This window comes from Maylandia zebra, linkage group LG23, assembly GCF_041146795.1.
Source record: "Maylandia zebra isolate NMK-2024a linkage group LG23, Mzebra_GT3a, whole genome shotgun sequence".
NCBI lineage: Eukaryota > Metazoa > Chordata > Actinopteri > Cichliformes > Cichlidae > Maylandia > Maylandia zebra.
In genome coordinates, this window is record NC_135188.1 from 10226939 (window position 1) to 10242031 (window position 15093).

Consider the following 15093-nt stretch of genomic DNA (forward strand, 5'->3'; position numbering starts at 1 on the left):
GTGGAAACATGTATTTGATTTTAGGGTGAGCTGTGGCCTTAAAGTGGATGTTATTGTTTCTTTCAGCTGTATCGCAGTGACAGTGACAGCTCAACTCTACCAAAGAAGTCGCCTTTTGTTAGAAACACATTGGAAAGAAGAACACTGCGATATAAGCAGGTACGTTCTCATTATGTCTCTTTCACCCTGTGCCTGTACGGGTTTTTTTGTCGTTTACCTGAGTTGTCTGTGTGTGAGCAGCAGTCGTACCGCTCCCCCCTGGCCGAGCAGCCGACGCGCACCTCCCTGGACCTGGAGCTGGATCTCCAGGCCTGCAGGACCCGTCAGAGGCAGCTGATGGAGGAGCTGAGCGCCCTGAGAGAGCTGAAGCTGCGACTGGAGGAGCCGCAGACCACGGAGGCCACCGAGCTCCCCAACTGGGCGCTGAGGGACGAGCGCTTTCGATGCCTGCTCAGAGAGGCCCAGAGACAGGTGAGGAAACTGAGTGGGCTGCAGCTCCCTTACAAATACGCCTCTCCCAGCAGCGTTTGACAGTTTTTGCTGCTTTACAGGCCAACCAAAGCAAGCAGGAGCAACGTCAGGAAGAGGCGGCAGAGAGGAGGCTGAGGAAGGCCTCTAAGGAGGTTCTACAGATGAGAGGGCAGAGCCAGAAGGAGCCGCTGCCTGTGCAGACGTTCAGGTGAGAAATGCACTGATCAGTTTTCACATTGTTAGTCACGGCACCGAAGTCCAGGAAAATTACTGTGCCTGTCAGCAGAGGCTGCACTTCAGGTTAAACTGATGTGATATATAAGTCAGCTAAAATCTGTTTCAGCTGTATGCTATGAACACCCGCTGACCCCAGAAGAAGTCTTAAATTTAGCTTGGCATCTATTCCTTCCTCGTGTTCTGAAGAAAGATATCGTGGAAGAGGACTGTTGTTTAGAAACTTAAGATCTACAGAGCTCCTACTTTATTCATATCACATATCCATAGTTTAAATCAGGAACCTTACATAATGTTACATTTGTGGTTATTTCCATCAGAAGAAAGTCATGGCAGGCCCAAACAGTGGGTTCCACTAAATTAAATTCTTTAAGACTTAAATAATCAGAAATGTGACAAGTAGCAGGAGAAGAATTTCTAAAACTTTTACTGGCAAATAAGTCAAGTTCATGCAAAGACTGATCTTTCTTCTTCATTCATAACGTCTGCAAATCTCTGACACATTGGACATCAAAGTCTAGACCTAACTGATCAGCGACGATCCATTCCTGCTTTATCAGCACTCCAAGTTGCTGATCCACCTGCTCTTTAAGGACTAACTAAAAATATCCATCAATTCAGGACCAATTTGGTGACCATGTGTGCATTTTTCCAGCCTTACACAGCACAATGTCACAATGCAAAAATGACACATTGTGCAAAACTGACCGAAAATCTACGGTCAAAGCAGCAAAGTGTACGAAACACAAAACGACAGAACTTTTGTCTACACTGATTTAAAAGTCAAACACCAAAGAGACACGGCACAGTTCACAAGATCACTGCTGATTAGGAAGCTTTTACTAAAAACGGCATATTAATTATAACAAGTCGTTGTCTTTGCCTGCAGAGAGAAGATGGCTTTTTTCACAAGACCAAGGTTCAACATACCTCCTTTGCCGGCTGACGATGTATGAGAGCTCGTCTCTGTGTTATGTGACTAAACATGAAGTATTTGTGCCTTTTTTTTTTTTTTTTTTTTGAGCTTATGAAGTACCAAGATTTCTTCTAAGGCCACAGGCGACGTGACCAGCAGACTATGAAGACTCAAAGCTCAAAGGTTTCACATTTTCAGAAACATTTGTGTGATTATTGTAAACACAAACACACTAAAGATGCACAGTTATCGACGACAGCGCGGCTGCTCGTTTCTTTTTTTTGAGGAAAGTGACTTTCGAACAATCTCCCTCTCTGCTCCTGTATGACTATCTTCTGTTTGTGCTTACAAAAGGCTGGAAGACGGGAACAAAAGTCAGTTTGAACAAATTCACTGTACTGTAACTTATTTTATAGTACTTTTCCTTGAAGGAAATAAAAAAGAACTCTTCCTGCTTTTTTTAAGTGTATTTTGTAGCTTTGAACAAATAGCACTTCAGTGTTTTTACATACAGTAAAATTGAATTATTGTCTGATTTGTCTCCTAATTCTTAAGAGTTATTTGCATAAAAAGTCACTTTGTAATCCACTTTTGTTACAGATGTCATTGTCCTTTTATTGTTATTAAAATTAATATTATTTCATGTACTTTTCAATATATGGATGAATATATGAAACACTGTATTCAGATTTTTTTCTTAATGTATGAACATCTGCAGTGTTACCTCTTGTGAAGATAAAACCATTAATCTGTATCTCGCTTGTAATCAGTTGTGCAAAAAGCAGGATTTTAATGTATTTATTCAACCTGTGCGAGGATGGAGGTGGTGTCATATTCTGCACACGCAGGCGCTTTCTTTAAATGTGTCACAGCATTACACAAGATTTTTCTCTAACCACAGCCAGCCTCCGATGACCCATTTGAGTCTAAATTTGCAGATTCTTGAGAAGCAGGCAGCTGTGTCAGCTAATTATCTTTATACAACATCCTGTTGAAGTTTTTTCATAACGCAAGGAGAGGCAGCAGATGTAATTCGACTGCAGCGCCGCTTCAGAGGTTTCGTTAGCAGACAAAGCGACTCAGTTGGATTTCTCATGGAGGCATCAGAGGCAGCGACGTGTTGACACATCTGCAATCAAACCTTAAAGTTCTCATGGTTCGTCTCTAAACCGAAAAATTCAGCTTGCTTTTTGTAGAGGCCCCACGAAGCCCAGGAGCGTGCCTCTGCTTGTCTGTATTTTTTGGGGCCAATTTTACAAACGCTTGTGCATTTTTCAGAGGACAGCTCGGGGGCAAGTCATTCAATACTTTTATTGTAACATAGCATCAAGGATCCCCTGAGAATAGTTTCCAATGCAGAAGGAACATGAAAAACACCAGATTACCCCCCTGCTCTTTTTGTTGTATTCAGTACAAAAGGTTAGATGCTAGGGGGGACGACAACACACTTTAACGCTCATACAGAAAAAAATAATTGCTAAAACTTTTTAAGAATAACTTAGTTGGAACATAAATTAACAAAAGTGGGTTAGAGAAAATGAATTCGGGTGCAGCTTACAGAGAGGTATAAATGCAAATACAAAAGCCACAAACCATTTTTACCCGCACCTGCATTCTCTTTAAACAATACGAACCACACACAATATAAGAAAACACGATGACAAACCACTGTGTTATGCGTCCAGTTGAGCAGCTGTTCAAAATGAACAGGCACCTGTAATAGGTCATAAAGGCTGAGAGAATATAGTATCTGGGTCAATGTTTGCACATCGTAAGTGAGAGCCCTGCTGTTCCACTCAAACACATATACATCTGTTTGTAGTGACGTGTAGGAGATGTCCAGTAAAACAAACAAACATTCACGAATCTGTGTTTTCAGGCTTTAAAATTAAAGGGGAACTATTATGTTTTGCCTAAATTTCTGTCACATGCAGTACTGTGTAAAAGGCCTGAGCCACACTTCATTTCTTCACATCCAGGGAGCCAGACTTTAAGTAGACTTGAGCTTTCAGCCCAGTCCCCGTACCTGTCCATTTTCAGAGGAACTTTTGTTAGTTAAGCCACTCAGTCACCTACTTATCACCAGAGCACAAAAAAGGCACCTAACTCAAGGGATGAACCAGTGTTGTGTTTTTACATAATACAACTTTGCAAAGAAGTTCTTTTTAAATTGTATCTCTTGGTGCTTTTGCAAGTCTGCCAGTTGGATGCTGTATTTCCGTGTCTTTTGTTTATTATATGAAAAAAGCCAAAGCTAACACAGTTTGATAGACATAAAATAGTAAGTTTACATCAACAAGGTGATTCCCTCATCAGAAGTGGTCTCAGTGAAAGGCTGTGAAGAAGCCATTTGTAAGGAAGGGAAAAAGAAGTATGCGAAATTACGCGAGAACTGGAGCGAAGAATCAGTGGTAACAAATTCAAATTGGAAAATTTTTGGTTTAAATCACGGTCAGTCCATAAGGATGAGATCAGGGGCCAATAGCGGTCATCTGTAAAACATGGTGGGGAATCTTGTCAAAATTCATGGTCTTAGGAATGCTGAAAGTACCATCAGGTTTTGATCCACCATCCAATACTTTCCTCTGATTGACATTGTGTATGAGACCACTGTCAATCTGCTAAAAGCAAATCCGGACAGAAAAGACAAAAAAACCAACACGCAACACTGTTAGTCATGAAGCCCGGACGTCAACATTATTGAAGTGTGATCTTGACAGAGAACAGAACAAAAGGCAGCCGACATTCAAAAAACAGCTTTGAATGAAGCCTGGAGAAAATTACCAGAAGGTTCGTCTCAGAGAGTTTAGGCTATGTTGGAGAATAAAGGTGATAATGTATTTTAAAAAATGAGCAGTGACTCAAGACTTTTGCACAGTACTGTAGATCGCTCCAGTTTGAGATGTTTAATATAAACATGTACAAGGAGATCAGTGTATATACATAAAGTAAATCCCAGGCTGTTGAACCCGTGTATCTACTGTTCGCCCAGCTTGACCAATGTTCAACCAGGTGAAACCAGGTTGAACCAGGTCTGGTATTGTTGGGCCCTGAGTGAAAGCAGTGCTAAAGTTGGGGTTGAAACCTGTTCTGCTATCAGCGTTTTCCCTGCTGTGCTCTGCGTGAAGCGTACATTATTGAGGAGCAATTTACTAGTCCTATAAATCAAGTGTAACCATCAACTACTAGGAGGCACACCCTCAGTTTAAGTCCAACGTAGGTGCTCGAGATGTGAAAACGAAAGCTTTCCTCAAACAGTTCTCACATAAAATTTAATTTGTTTTTTGCACGCACACACCGTTCTGCCTGTTCTGCACACTCACATCCAGAGACTGTGTCCTCACAGCTGTGTTCTTTTCAAAAACGCAACTTCGTGATTACCTGCACACGACGCATTCAGGCGACATGTGCAAACTGTAGCTTTAACAAAACAACATGGCTTGCACTCTCCTCGGTCTCTGCAGCTGTACGGTGAATAAGGATTGCTTTGATCTGTGAATCAGGCAAAGCTCCCGATTCCAAGAGTAACATTATCTTGGGCTGGGAATGATAATAGACCCCCTTTAAAAAACAACAACAAAACAACAAAAACAAAACAAACAAACAAACACGAGGTGGAGTAGCACCAGTGCACATACAGCATGATGCACAACGGCAAAGATATATATATTTTAAAAAAAAAAAAAAAGCCTGAGTCTGCACGTCTATCTCAGACCAACACTGGCACTTCTCTATATGTTAATTTAAACACACAACATCTGTCTGTTCACAAAAGCACCTCATCACTCTGTCCACCTCCTTAATGACCAACAGCCAATAAGATTTAAGTCCAGTCTGTGAATCCAGCTCAGAGTTTTTTTAAATGGGGATGGAGACTATGGTCGGAAGCTCCCCGATAGGAGGTGGGTTGTACTTCTCGACCCTCATCAGCCGCCGCAGGATGTCATCCCGATCACGTGGCCATCCATATACATGTGTGTTCTGGAGCCAGTTAGGCACGTGGCACTGATTATACATTCAAACAAAACAACAAGAAACAAAACAGGGTGTGAGACTGGGTGGTGGGTGGAATCAGTGGCGTGATCTCACTCAGGAAGACATGTAAAAATTACCTTTTTAGCCCCGGGGAACAGGATAGGAATGAACCTGAAATTCTTGCTTCCATTCTGGATGAATTCATTCTGCAGCTGAGTGACACACACAGGAAAACCACATACACAATTTGATTTCACAGCGGCGATGAGAGCACGCAGTTTTTCGCTCTCGTTAAGATTATTTCAGTCTTCGTTTGGACCACATTCAGGTCGCTCACCTGTTTATGTATGTAAACCGTGTTGTAGGTCCTCTCGTCGCTCTCCAGGCCAGCAGGGGAAGCGGTCACCGTCTCGTAGTACTTGGGGCTGATGATGATGATGATGAGATACTCTTTCTAAGACAAGAGAAAATTACAACTGGCAGTAAGCTACTGCAGCTATCAAACTTCTTCATGCAACAAGTTCACTCTTGCAGAACGTCTTGAGTTCCTAGATGTGAAAATGACTTCCTCTGTAGGCAGATTACTCAATTTAAATTGTTTTCATTCAATTTGATCATCATGAAAGAATTTCACCGACAGTTTGCTTTTTTTTTTTTTTTTACCTCACTCAGGTATCGCTCCATGAAGTCAATCTTGCTTATGCTTCTGAACTGCTGCTCGAAAATGTCGATCTGAAACAAGCAAAGCTGCGAGTCAGACAGTTTAACCCTGCGCAGAAAACACACAAATTCTTTATACATTTTAATTGTGTAAAGCCAGTTAACAGGACAAGCTGACAAATAACACGCAATAACTTGTAAGATATTAACAGAAACTCAGAGTCACCAACAAAATGAAAGCAAGAAATATGTAACGTGATGAGCTGATGAGAGTCTAGACTAAAAGTTCATCTGTAGCATCCAGCATTCACTCTGGGAGGAAATTACAAAAATAGGCAGGAATCACAATTTAGTTCAAAAATCACTTGTTTAAATGGATATACAGTAAGCTATTTAATAAGCTATTTATTATATACTATATTTATAATAATTGCACCTAAATTTGTAACTTTAGTATTACAATGACAAAGTTTTTTAAAATGTTTGTTAAAATCTAGCCAGCTGAATTTTAACTGTTTTTTTTCCAGCTCCTGACATTTTAAGTTGCTCAAACAAAACACACAAAAAGACTAAAAGCTGCACGTACGTGCGTGTCAAAGCCGTTGTGCCGCAGCAGAGCCACAAATTTGATGATCTCGTTGACATGCTTGTCGTTGTCTGCTTCGTAAGTGACGAAGACACGCCCTGCAACAAAAACAAACTTTTTCAGAGGCGGGATCGTCTGACAACAGGACCAGGCGTCTGATCTGCTCGTGAGCACTCACTCTGCTCCAGAGACAGCGGCGCGCTGCAAGGAGGGCGCTTCTCTTTGACTGGAACATTGTGTCCGCTGTATGTAGTTAAAAAAAATTATTTTAATAGCAGAAACAAGCAACAGAGTGAGAAAGAATTTAATTGTAATTTTTAAAAAAAAATAAATAAAAAAATCAAAACTCACATCTGTGTGAATCCACCTGCAGGAACTCTGCAGTCACCTGCATCTGCAGCAGTACAGACAAAATAAATACCGGCTGCGGTCTGTGCGTGGTTTAAAGGTTAAAAAAGGGTCCGGCAAACTTACAGTACTGGCGGTAAGCTGGGTGGTACTCAGGCCAGGGATGCTTGTTGACCATAGGCTCCCTGTTGAAGGCGTCTGCAGGGCACTGAGCACAGCAGGCGGGCCCCTGTGGTGCACACGAGTATGGCGATAACGTGTGGTGGTACAGGTTGGCTGAAGGCGGGTTGGAGCGCAGAGAGAGAGGCTGCTCTAAGCTGCCCATGCTGCTGTGAGTGCCGGGGAGGGACAGGAACTTGCATCTGGAGAGGCAGCTCTCTCCAGAACAGCTGGAGTAATCTTTCTGGCTCAGACAGGACGGCAGGCTGTTGGGATATCCCGACCAACTGCTGGCGAAACTCGGGTGGAGCCAGCCGCTGTATGCCTGGCTCGGGAAAGGAGTTTGGGGGCTGTACCCAGCTGGCAAGCTGCGAGAGGGCTGGGATGGGCAGAAGCTGGACTGGGGGAAGATCCTAATGTGCTTGTGCTCCTCTGTGTCCAGGCTCTGCTTGCCGAACAGAGAGCCATCACGGTCTGAAAGAGGGTGGTGGCCCAGAGGGTCGGAGGCGGACTCCGGTTTGGAAAGAATGCTGGGGTCTCTCAGCTCTGCACTCATGGTTTCATCGTCTTCTTCAGGTGTGTTGCGGTGACTGACCAGGTGGCTGATGTGACTGTGAGCCGGAACATTTACCAAAACGGGGGAAGGCAAATTAATTTCAGTCTGACTTTAGTGGAACTTCTGTTTCACGCACTTTATCAGCTCTTATCAAGTGTGATATCCTCTGTGACTTTCAAGTGAAAGCACAGCAGAAAGGCGCTGGGATGCGTGCAGTGTTTCTCTCACCTAGTAGTTGTTGAAACCGAGTAGACCGACGTGGGCAGCATCATTGGACCTTTTCCTCCTGACATCCATGTGTGTGGGGTTTGAGATGCACATGAAATTCTGCTGGAGATAAAAACACACACGTGGGTATTTAAAGAACCCGAAAATGTGAAATTATGATGTGAACAGGAGGTGTAAACAGTCCCTTGTCTGTGAGACAAGATGAACGGCAGTACATGTTGTGATTAACATCCAGATAAAAGTTGATATATTTAGTTGACATATTTAAAGAAACAGAGCTGATGAGCTGTTAAAGCCAAATTTATGAACGGCCCTACATTACTGCAAACTCCACACAGTGCACAGTAGGTAGCGTGGTCCCCCCATGGGGCGTGGTCACCTCATGATCGGAAGGTCGGGGGTTCAAATCCACTGAACGGCTACCCTGAGGTACCCCTGAGCAAGGTACAGTCCCTACACACTGCTCCCCGGACGCTGGATTGGTGGCTGCCGACTGTTTCACTGAGTGAACGGGTTAAATGCAGAGAGAATAATTTCCCCACGGGGATCAATAAAGTATACATTATTATTAATAATAATAATACCTGCAGAAACACTCTTGGTGAGGCAGGCTGTGTAAATAAATTACACTTTCTCTTGTGTGATTGTTTTGTCATTTCTATAATATTACAGTAGTAGTTAGTAGACGGAGGTCGGATTATTTTTTTTTAATCCTGTTTGGACGTTTTATTATAATAAACCCAGCTCAGTCAACTCGGGACCACTTTTATTCGAGGTGAACAAACTCATAAAGCACTTCTGATATCTGCCCACACTCGGTGTCTTTTTGACTTGATTTGCAAGAAACGTGCCTCCCACACAGGGGACTTTTCTCTAAATGTTTAATGGTCAACACATCAGGAAACGCACATGTGGGAATAAGGAAATGATGGTTCTCATTTACCGGAGAAATCAAACCACAAACATTTTAAAATGTAAAACTTGCCTCTGGGATTTCAGAGGTCTTCCCGATGTCTTTTTGTGTTTTGTTTTTAAAGCGCTCAAACTTCCATGAAAACTGCTTTCAGTGAATTAAAGAGAAAAATAAGTCTATCGCATCCCCTTAGATCGTTTTTTAGGGTCACCGTTCATTTTTCCACTGACTTTCTCCACAGAGAAGCCGTGTAACCTCGTTTTAGGTGGGTTTGTCTTCCAACACACCCCTGATAGTTCCCGTAAATGTAAATCACACTCATTAAAAGCCGATCTGTGGTCGCAGTTTGCACTTTCCACTGACGCTGACCCAGATATTTCTTCGTCTGCTTAAATTTCAGGCTGACTTCCTGCGGTTCAACATAAAGCATACACACACACACACACACACACACACACACACACACACACACACACACACACACACACACACACACACACACACACACACAGCGTTCCAATAATCACACTTTCAATTTTCACATCACTACGAGCGTTAAATTAGCTGTAGTACAATCTGCCGTGACTTTCACTTCTGTCTGAGCTTAAAGAAAGAAGAAAAATGCTCAAAGACAAAGAGAAAACTAAATAACAAACTATTAATATATATATATCTATATATAGATATATATATATAGATATATATATATATTTAAGGTGTGATAAGCGTGAGGTGGTTTGTAAAGCGCGTGACCAGGTAACGTGTTGTGTAAGCGTAATAACTCAACTCACCGACGCTGCTTCCACTCATCAAGCCTCCTTCAGGTCACTGAGCCGCGGCGTGGAAACACAGGAACACCTCAAAGGGGAAAACGGTCCTCGAAGAGTCTCAGAGAAATATTAATTAACGAAAGAAGAGCTCGAGCCTCAGTAATAATTGTCCTTTTTACCCACGTTTCCGCGAGACACATGAAAGACACTGACGCACAGACCGGAGCCAGTTTGATCTTTAGCGTTCTGCCGAGCTGCACCGCCCACCCCAAAAACTCCACCTTCACCCAATAGACTTCCCACACACACACACACACACACACACACACACACACACACACACACACACACACAGAGTTTACTAATTGATTTACATGTAGTCATTAAACCTCCTGATCCACAGACTGTATTGAAAAGATGGAGGTAGCCACTGTTTAATGTGACCTGTTGGTTTTGGACCCTACATTTAAAAGCAGTGTCAGCTGGTGAGTGATCATATTTGGAAAGAGAGGATGAAGAGCTGAATTATTTTTTATTTTTTTATTTGTGGCTCCTTATAAAAAAGTGCCACGCCTTAATAATGTAACCTGAGTCTTCAAGTTGAAAATGATAAGTAGGGATGGGAATTAATAAGAATTCAGCGATTCCATATCACTTATTGATTCTCACTGGGTTTCCACTGGCTCTGCTTTGAGAGTCGCCGCCATCGCTAAGCAGCATATCAAAGACATTACATGCATGCAAATGAACTCTATGCTGTGGGTCAAATGTTAGTGACTGCTGAAGCTATTTCCCCTCTTTGTTGTGATCAGTGTTGGATTAACTACTCAGGAAGTAACATATTACACAAATTACAGACTACTTTTCTTAAAAGTAATGCAGTATGTAACTTGAGTAATTAAGTAATGTACTTAACACCGTCTCACAATCACCATTCAAAAATATAAACCTGAGGCTACAGCCCCACACACCAACACAAATCCCTGTCCTAATCAGTACACACATATGATTTTCTCTTAGATTTAGGTATGAACAAAAAGCCCACAGCACAAAGTTCAAAACCAGCACAGAGACTTCAAAGCAATCGCTACAGTGATTCGACTGAAGAAACACGAACACTGGCTCCAGCCTGAGTGCTCATCTGTTTGTTGGGCTGGGGTCGGCATTCACTCAGCATTCACTCTGGCTATTCTTGGCTATCTTGCCGTTAGCATCATATCGCTGTTGTTTTTGTTCTGGATGCACTTAACGCTTTACCGTCGCGCTCTCGTCCTTTTGTGCAATAAAAATGAAAATATCAAAAACTTTCAAAGCTCAATTCACCTTACAAATAAAGAGCAGCACTCAGCCGTGAGATAATTCATTCAAATTAAAATATTTACACCTCTCTGCACTAAATCAGCAGATTAACTATTTTCTCTAACGTTAATCTGGTCCCACAGTTAGATTTTTTTATGTTCTTCATAGATTGTTAATTGGCATCTTATCATCATCATCTGAAAATGTATTATTAATAAACTGTTTATTTATTTGCAGTTGGGTGTTTTCATCATGAGGCGATGTGCATTCAAAATGCACATCGCCACGTTTTGGTGAAAACCAATCACAGCATATCAGTGCAAACACCTCATACCAACTGTCTGCATAGCAACAAACCTACAAGAGAAAAAAAAGAAAAGAATCAAGGTCAAAGAGTCGAAATTCCTCCACAGCGATGTGAGAGGCTGAAAATGTTACACAGAAAACAATGACTTCAACTTATGGCTGCTGAGGGTGGTTTTAGAAGCATGGCGTCTACTTAGCTTTTCACACAGTGCTTCTGCATTTTGGTTTAGTCTGTTAGATAAATAATGTCAGCGTGTAACACGTCATGTTTTGCTGTTCATCTGAGGTTGTATTTAATTAATCTTAACACCCGAGAAGGACCAGATGATCCTAAAACTTGCTGTTAAAACTTAAGAATTAAAAGAGGGCCACGTTTTGGCTTTGATATTTGACTTTGGGAACGGCTGATCTCTAATGGTGGTCAGTTTCAGCTAATAGAAAATGTTTTGTAAATCGCTACAGAAGTAATTTTTCTCATAAATCATATGTTTGTACTATACTAATAACCCTAAGACTTCAGAGTGCAGAAAGGTGATGCATCCATATGCTTAAATCTGGTCCTGTTTGTCTCATTGGTGTGTTTACACCTGCTTTAAAGTTTATGTAAATAGGCAGGCATGATGGGGGGTGGGGTATAGATCACAAGACTGTAAACATGCAGACTGCAGTTCCTATCCTGTTCAGTTTTGCTTTCACTTGTTTTTTTGGTTAGGTTTAGTAAAAGGTTGTGGTTTGGGTAGTATTCTGAGAGGCCCATCCTGCTGCAGTATTTGCATCATGGCAGACACTATGTATCTCTGAGACTGTAGCTGTTTGCAAATTATAAGAAGAATAAAATTCTGAATACAAAACTATGAGAATTCTGCAACAGAAGAATAGATTTCATAATAACTTAAACCTACTTATTTGGGGATAAACTTCAAAACAGAAGTGTTTTTTTAATCAAATTTGATTAGTGATTGTTTACATGTATTTATGTTATGATATCGCATTTCATATGATATCATTCGCCATGTATGGGCGTGTCCTGACAGCACTCCTGCTGTAGGTACCACAATTTTCACAGTGCTTAAGTACAGAGAAAGCAAAGCTCCAGTGCAAAGAGCTGTTTTTTCCACTCTGACATTTTTTTCCTCTGTTTTTACAGAAATGTAACTAGCAAATTTCATCATTATTAGTTAGAAAACATGTAATCACCATTTCATTGTTTAATGGTAAAGTTACTCTAAATTAATAGATAATTAAACTGTAATCTACAGTTCTTTAATGATAGTAGATACACATCATGACTTTCTTCCCACCCAGAAAACAAAACACCTGAATTCATCAAAACTAACAACAAAACACAAAGTCCAACATCTTAAAACCCGTTTATTTGCTCATTAGATGTTCTGTTGAAAAGTTTCCTCTTTGGAGTGTGGCACAAAAAATTACAGGATTTTTTTCTAAATATGCAAAAAAAATCAATAAAAATAAATTACTTTTACTAAAAAAAAAAATCATTCAGTGATGGAAAAAGAAATTTGGTTCTTTTCGGTTTCACACTATCTTATTTTGAAGGAAGATTTAATATGGAGTCAAGGAATCCCTGAAAACGTAACTAAAATAACTTACGACAAGACTATGTTAAGTGTAACCTTCATAAGTAAGACTATTGATAAAGGAGTTTATAATCTAATAAAATGTTATTAGAGACACTGAAACTGCCTTAAAATCTTAAAAGCAAGCACAGAATTTTATTCTGCAAACCAGAAATCACTTGGATGCTGAGATGCCTCAGGTCAAGGTCAAAGTGTAAAGGATATGAACCCGTATAATAGATCTATAGTTACATTAGGATCGTTTTTTCCCCTTCCTATACAACTTGAAGTTGCCTCACCCGTTTCTTTATCATAGATATTCAGCCTATACCCGCATCTGTCCAGTCATCTCACTGTTTGTCTGTGGTCATAAAGATTTGATCAAATTGGATGCGACAAAACTTTCATGAAAATTAAGAGAAACCTGAGCTCAGTGATCACCTACACCAAGAATCTTCCAAATCACTTTAAGCATATTTGCACTGCACAAGACATAATGTGGATTGCACAACACTGGTCACTATATTCTTCATTTCCAGTTAATACTTGTACAGCTGCTGTTATTGTGTATATATTTATTTATTTATTTATATTTCTTCATACATTCTTATATAGTTCTATACTGTGTATTGTGTATTTTGTTGTACAGTTAATTTATTTTCAACTTTAATTTAATTTATATATTTTATCTTATTCTTTCCCAGTTAAATTTACCCTTCATTCTAATTTGTGTTGTACAGTTATTTCATTTTTAACCTTAATTTATATTTTATTCCTTCCTTATTTAAATTTACCCTTTTTAATTTTTCATATTTATTTCCTATCTTATTCATAGCCTTTTCCTTTTTTTTCCCTTTAGGTCACGAGCAGTTGTCTAAGCATTTCACTGCATATCGTACTGTGTATGACTGTGTACGTGACAAATAAAATTTGAATTTGATTTGAATCTAAGTGTAATAAGATCATGAAGGGGTAAATTTGTGTCCAAGAGGAGATTTAGAAAAACTCACCAGTTAATAATCTACTCTTCATGCAGGATAAATGCAGTTTCCAGTAATTCCCGTGAGCTCAGGCCTCAGACTTCTCTAAACAACGAGAGTGGGGAAAAACCTGCCTGCAGCTAAGTATGATGTCAGTGACAGAGGGATAGTGATAATATGGTCACAGCAGCCCAGAAGCACCTCCTACCTGTTGATCAAAACTTCTATTTGTGAGAGACAGCCAATCAAAACAAATTTCTCTTATAGGGAGAGAAGCAAGCTATATTTTTTCAGTAGTGAATAGTGCAAAGCTACTTTAGTAGAGTTCAAAGTAGCAAAAATGCAGAGATGGAAAGGAGCAGATTAGGTCCACTTCAGAATGGCTCATTCTCTTTTAGTCAGAGTCACTCAGAGCCTAAAATAGTTCCACGTTAGTTGATTTTTGTTAAAAACGAGCTTGTAGATGTCTCATATCTGCAACTGGATGTGAATTCAAACTACACAGTTTAAATTCACATTTCTGTTTGCACAGGTTTCAGAGACATGCATGTTAGGTTAATTTGTGTTTCTACAGTGGCTTGCAAAAGTATTCGGCCCCCTTGAATTTTCCCACATTTTGTCACATCACAGCCACAAACATGAATCAATTTTAATGGAATTCCACGTGAAAGACCAACACAACGTGGTGTACACGTGAGAAGTGGAACGAAAATCATACATGATTCCAAACATTTTTCACAAATAAATAACTGCAAAGTGGGGTGTGCGTAATTATTCAGCCTCCTGAGTCAATACTTTGTAGAACCACCTTTTGCTGCAATTACAGCTGCCAGTCTTTTAGGGCATGTCTCTACCAGCTTTGCACATCTAGAGACTGAAATCTTTGCCCATTCTTCTTTGCAAAACAGCTCCAGCTCAGATTAGATGGACAGCGTTTGTGAACAGCAGTTTTCAGATTTTGCCACATATTCTCGATTGGATTTAGATCTGGACTTTGACTGGGCCAGTCTAACACATGGATATGTTTTGTTTTAAACCATTCCATTGTTGCCCTGGCTTTATGTTTAGGGTCGTTGTCCTGCTGGAAGGTGAACCTCCGCCCCAGTCTCAAG

The 15093-nt window shown here is 40.5% G+C and overlaps 2 protein-coding genes across 3 annotated transcripts in view; one reads left to right on the forward strand and one right to left on the reverse strand.

Annotated features, from left to right (window-relative positions):
* wwc3 (WWC family member 3) overlaps positions 1-2375 on the forward strand; it is a 41608-nt gene extending 39233 nt beyond the window's left edge. The window contains exons 20-23 of the mRNA XM_004557050.4: positions 67-159; positions 241-471; positions 552-679; positions 1595-2375. Of these exons, the coding sequence (XP_004557107.3) occupies positions 67-159; positions 241-471; positions 552-679; positions 1595-1661 (519 nt within the window). The 3' untranslated portion in view covers positions 1662-2375. The remainder of the gene's footprint in view (positions 1-66; positions 160-240; positions 472-551; positions 680-1594) is intronic.
* Positions 2376-2912: 537 nt separating this feature from the next.
* traf3ip2l (TRAF3 interacting protein 2-like) lies at positions 2913-10064 on the reverse strand. Of its 2 annotated transcripts, none has more exons than XM_023155502.3 (10): positions 9838-10064; positions 8134-8232; positions 7317-7960; positions 7194-7236; positions 7021-7085; positions 6843-6940; positions 6260-6328; positions 5934-6050; positions 5734-5808; positions 2913-5626 (listed from the first exon to the last, which is right to left on the reverse strand). In XM_023155502.3, the coding sequence occupies exons 2-10, from the start codon at positions 8196-8198 to the stop codon at positions 5480-5482; spliced, it is 1323 nt and encodes a 440-aa protein (XP_023011270.3). In that variant the 5' UTR covers positions 8199-8232; positions 9838-10064; the 3' UTR covers positions 2913-5479. The 2 variants fall into 2 exon arrangements, with proteins under 2 accessions (XP_023011270.3, XP_014269786.3); XM_014414300.3 differs by having other exon boundaries at positions 8134-8235.
* Positions 10065-15093: the final 5029 nt, after the last annotated feature.

Coding starts and splice junctions, on each gene's coding strand:
- traf3ip2l (XM_023155502.3), bottom strand. CDS start 8,198: ATGTCAGGAGGAAAAGGTCCAATGATGCTGCCCACGTCGGTCTACTCG. Junction 7,961..8,133: donor TCGGTTTCAACAACTACTAG/GTGAGAGAAACA, acceptor TCCGGCTCACAG/TCACATCAGCCACCTGGTCA. Junction 6,051..6,259: donor TGGAGCGATACCTGAGTGAG/GTAAAAAAAAAA, acceptor CTCTTGTCTTAG/AAAGAGTATCTCATCATCAT.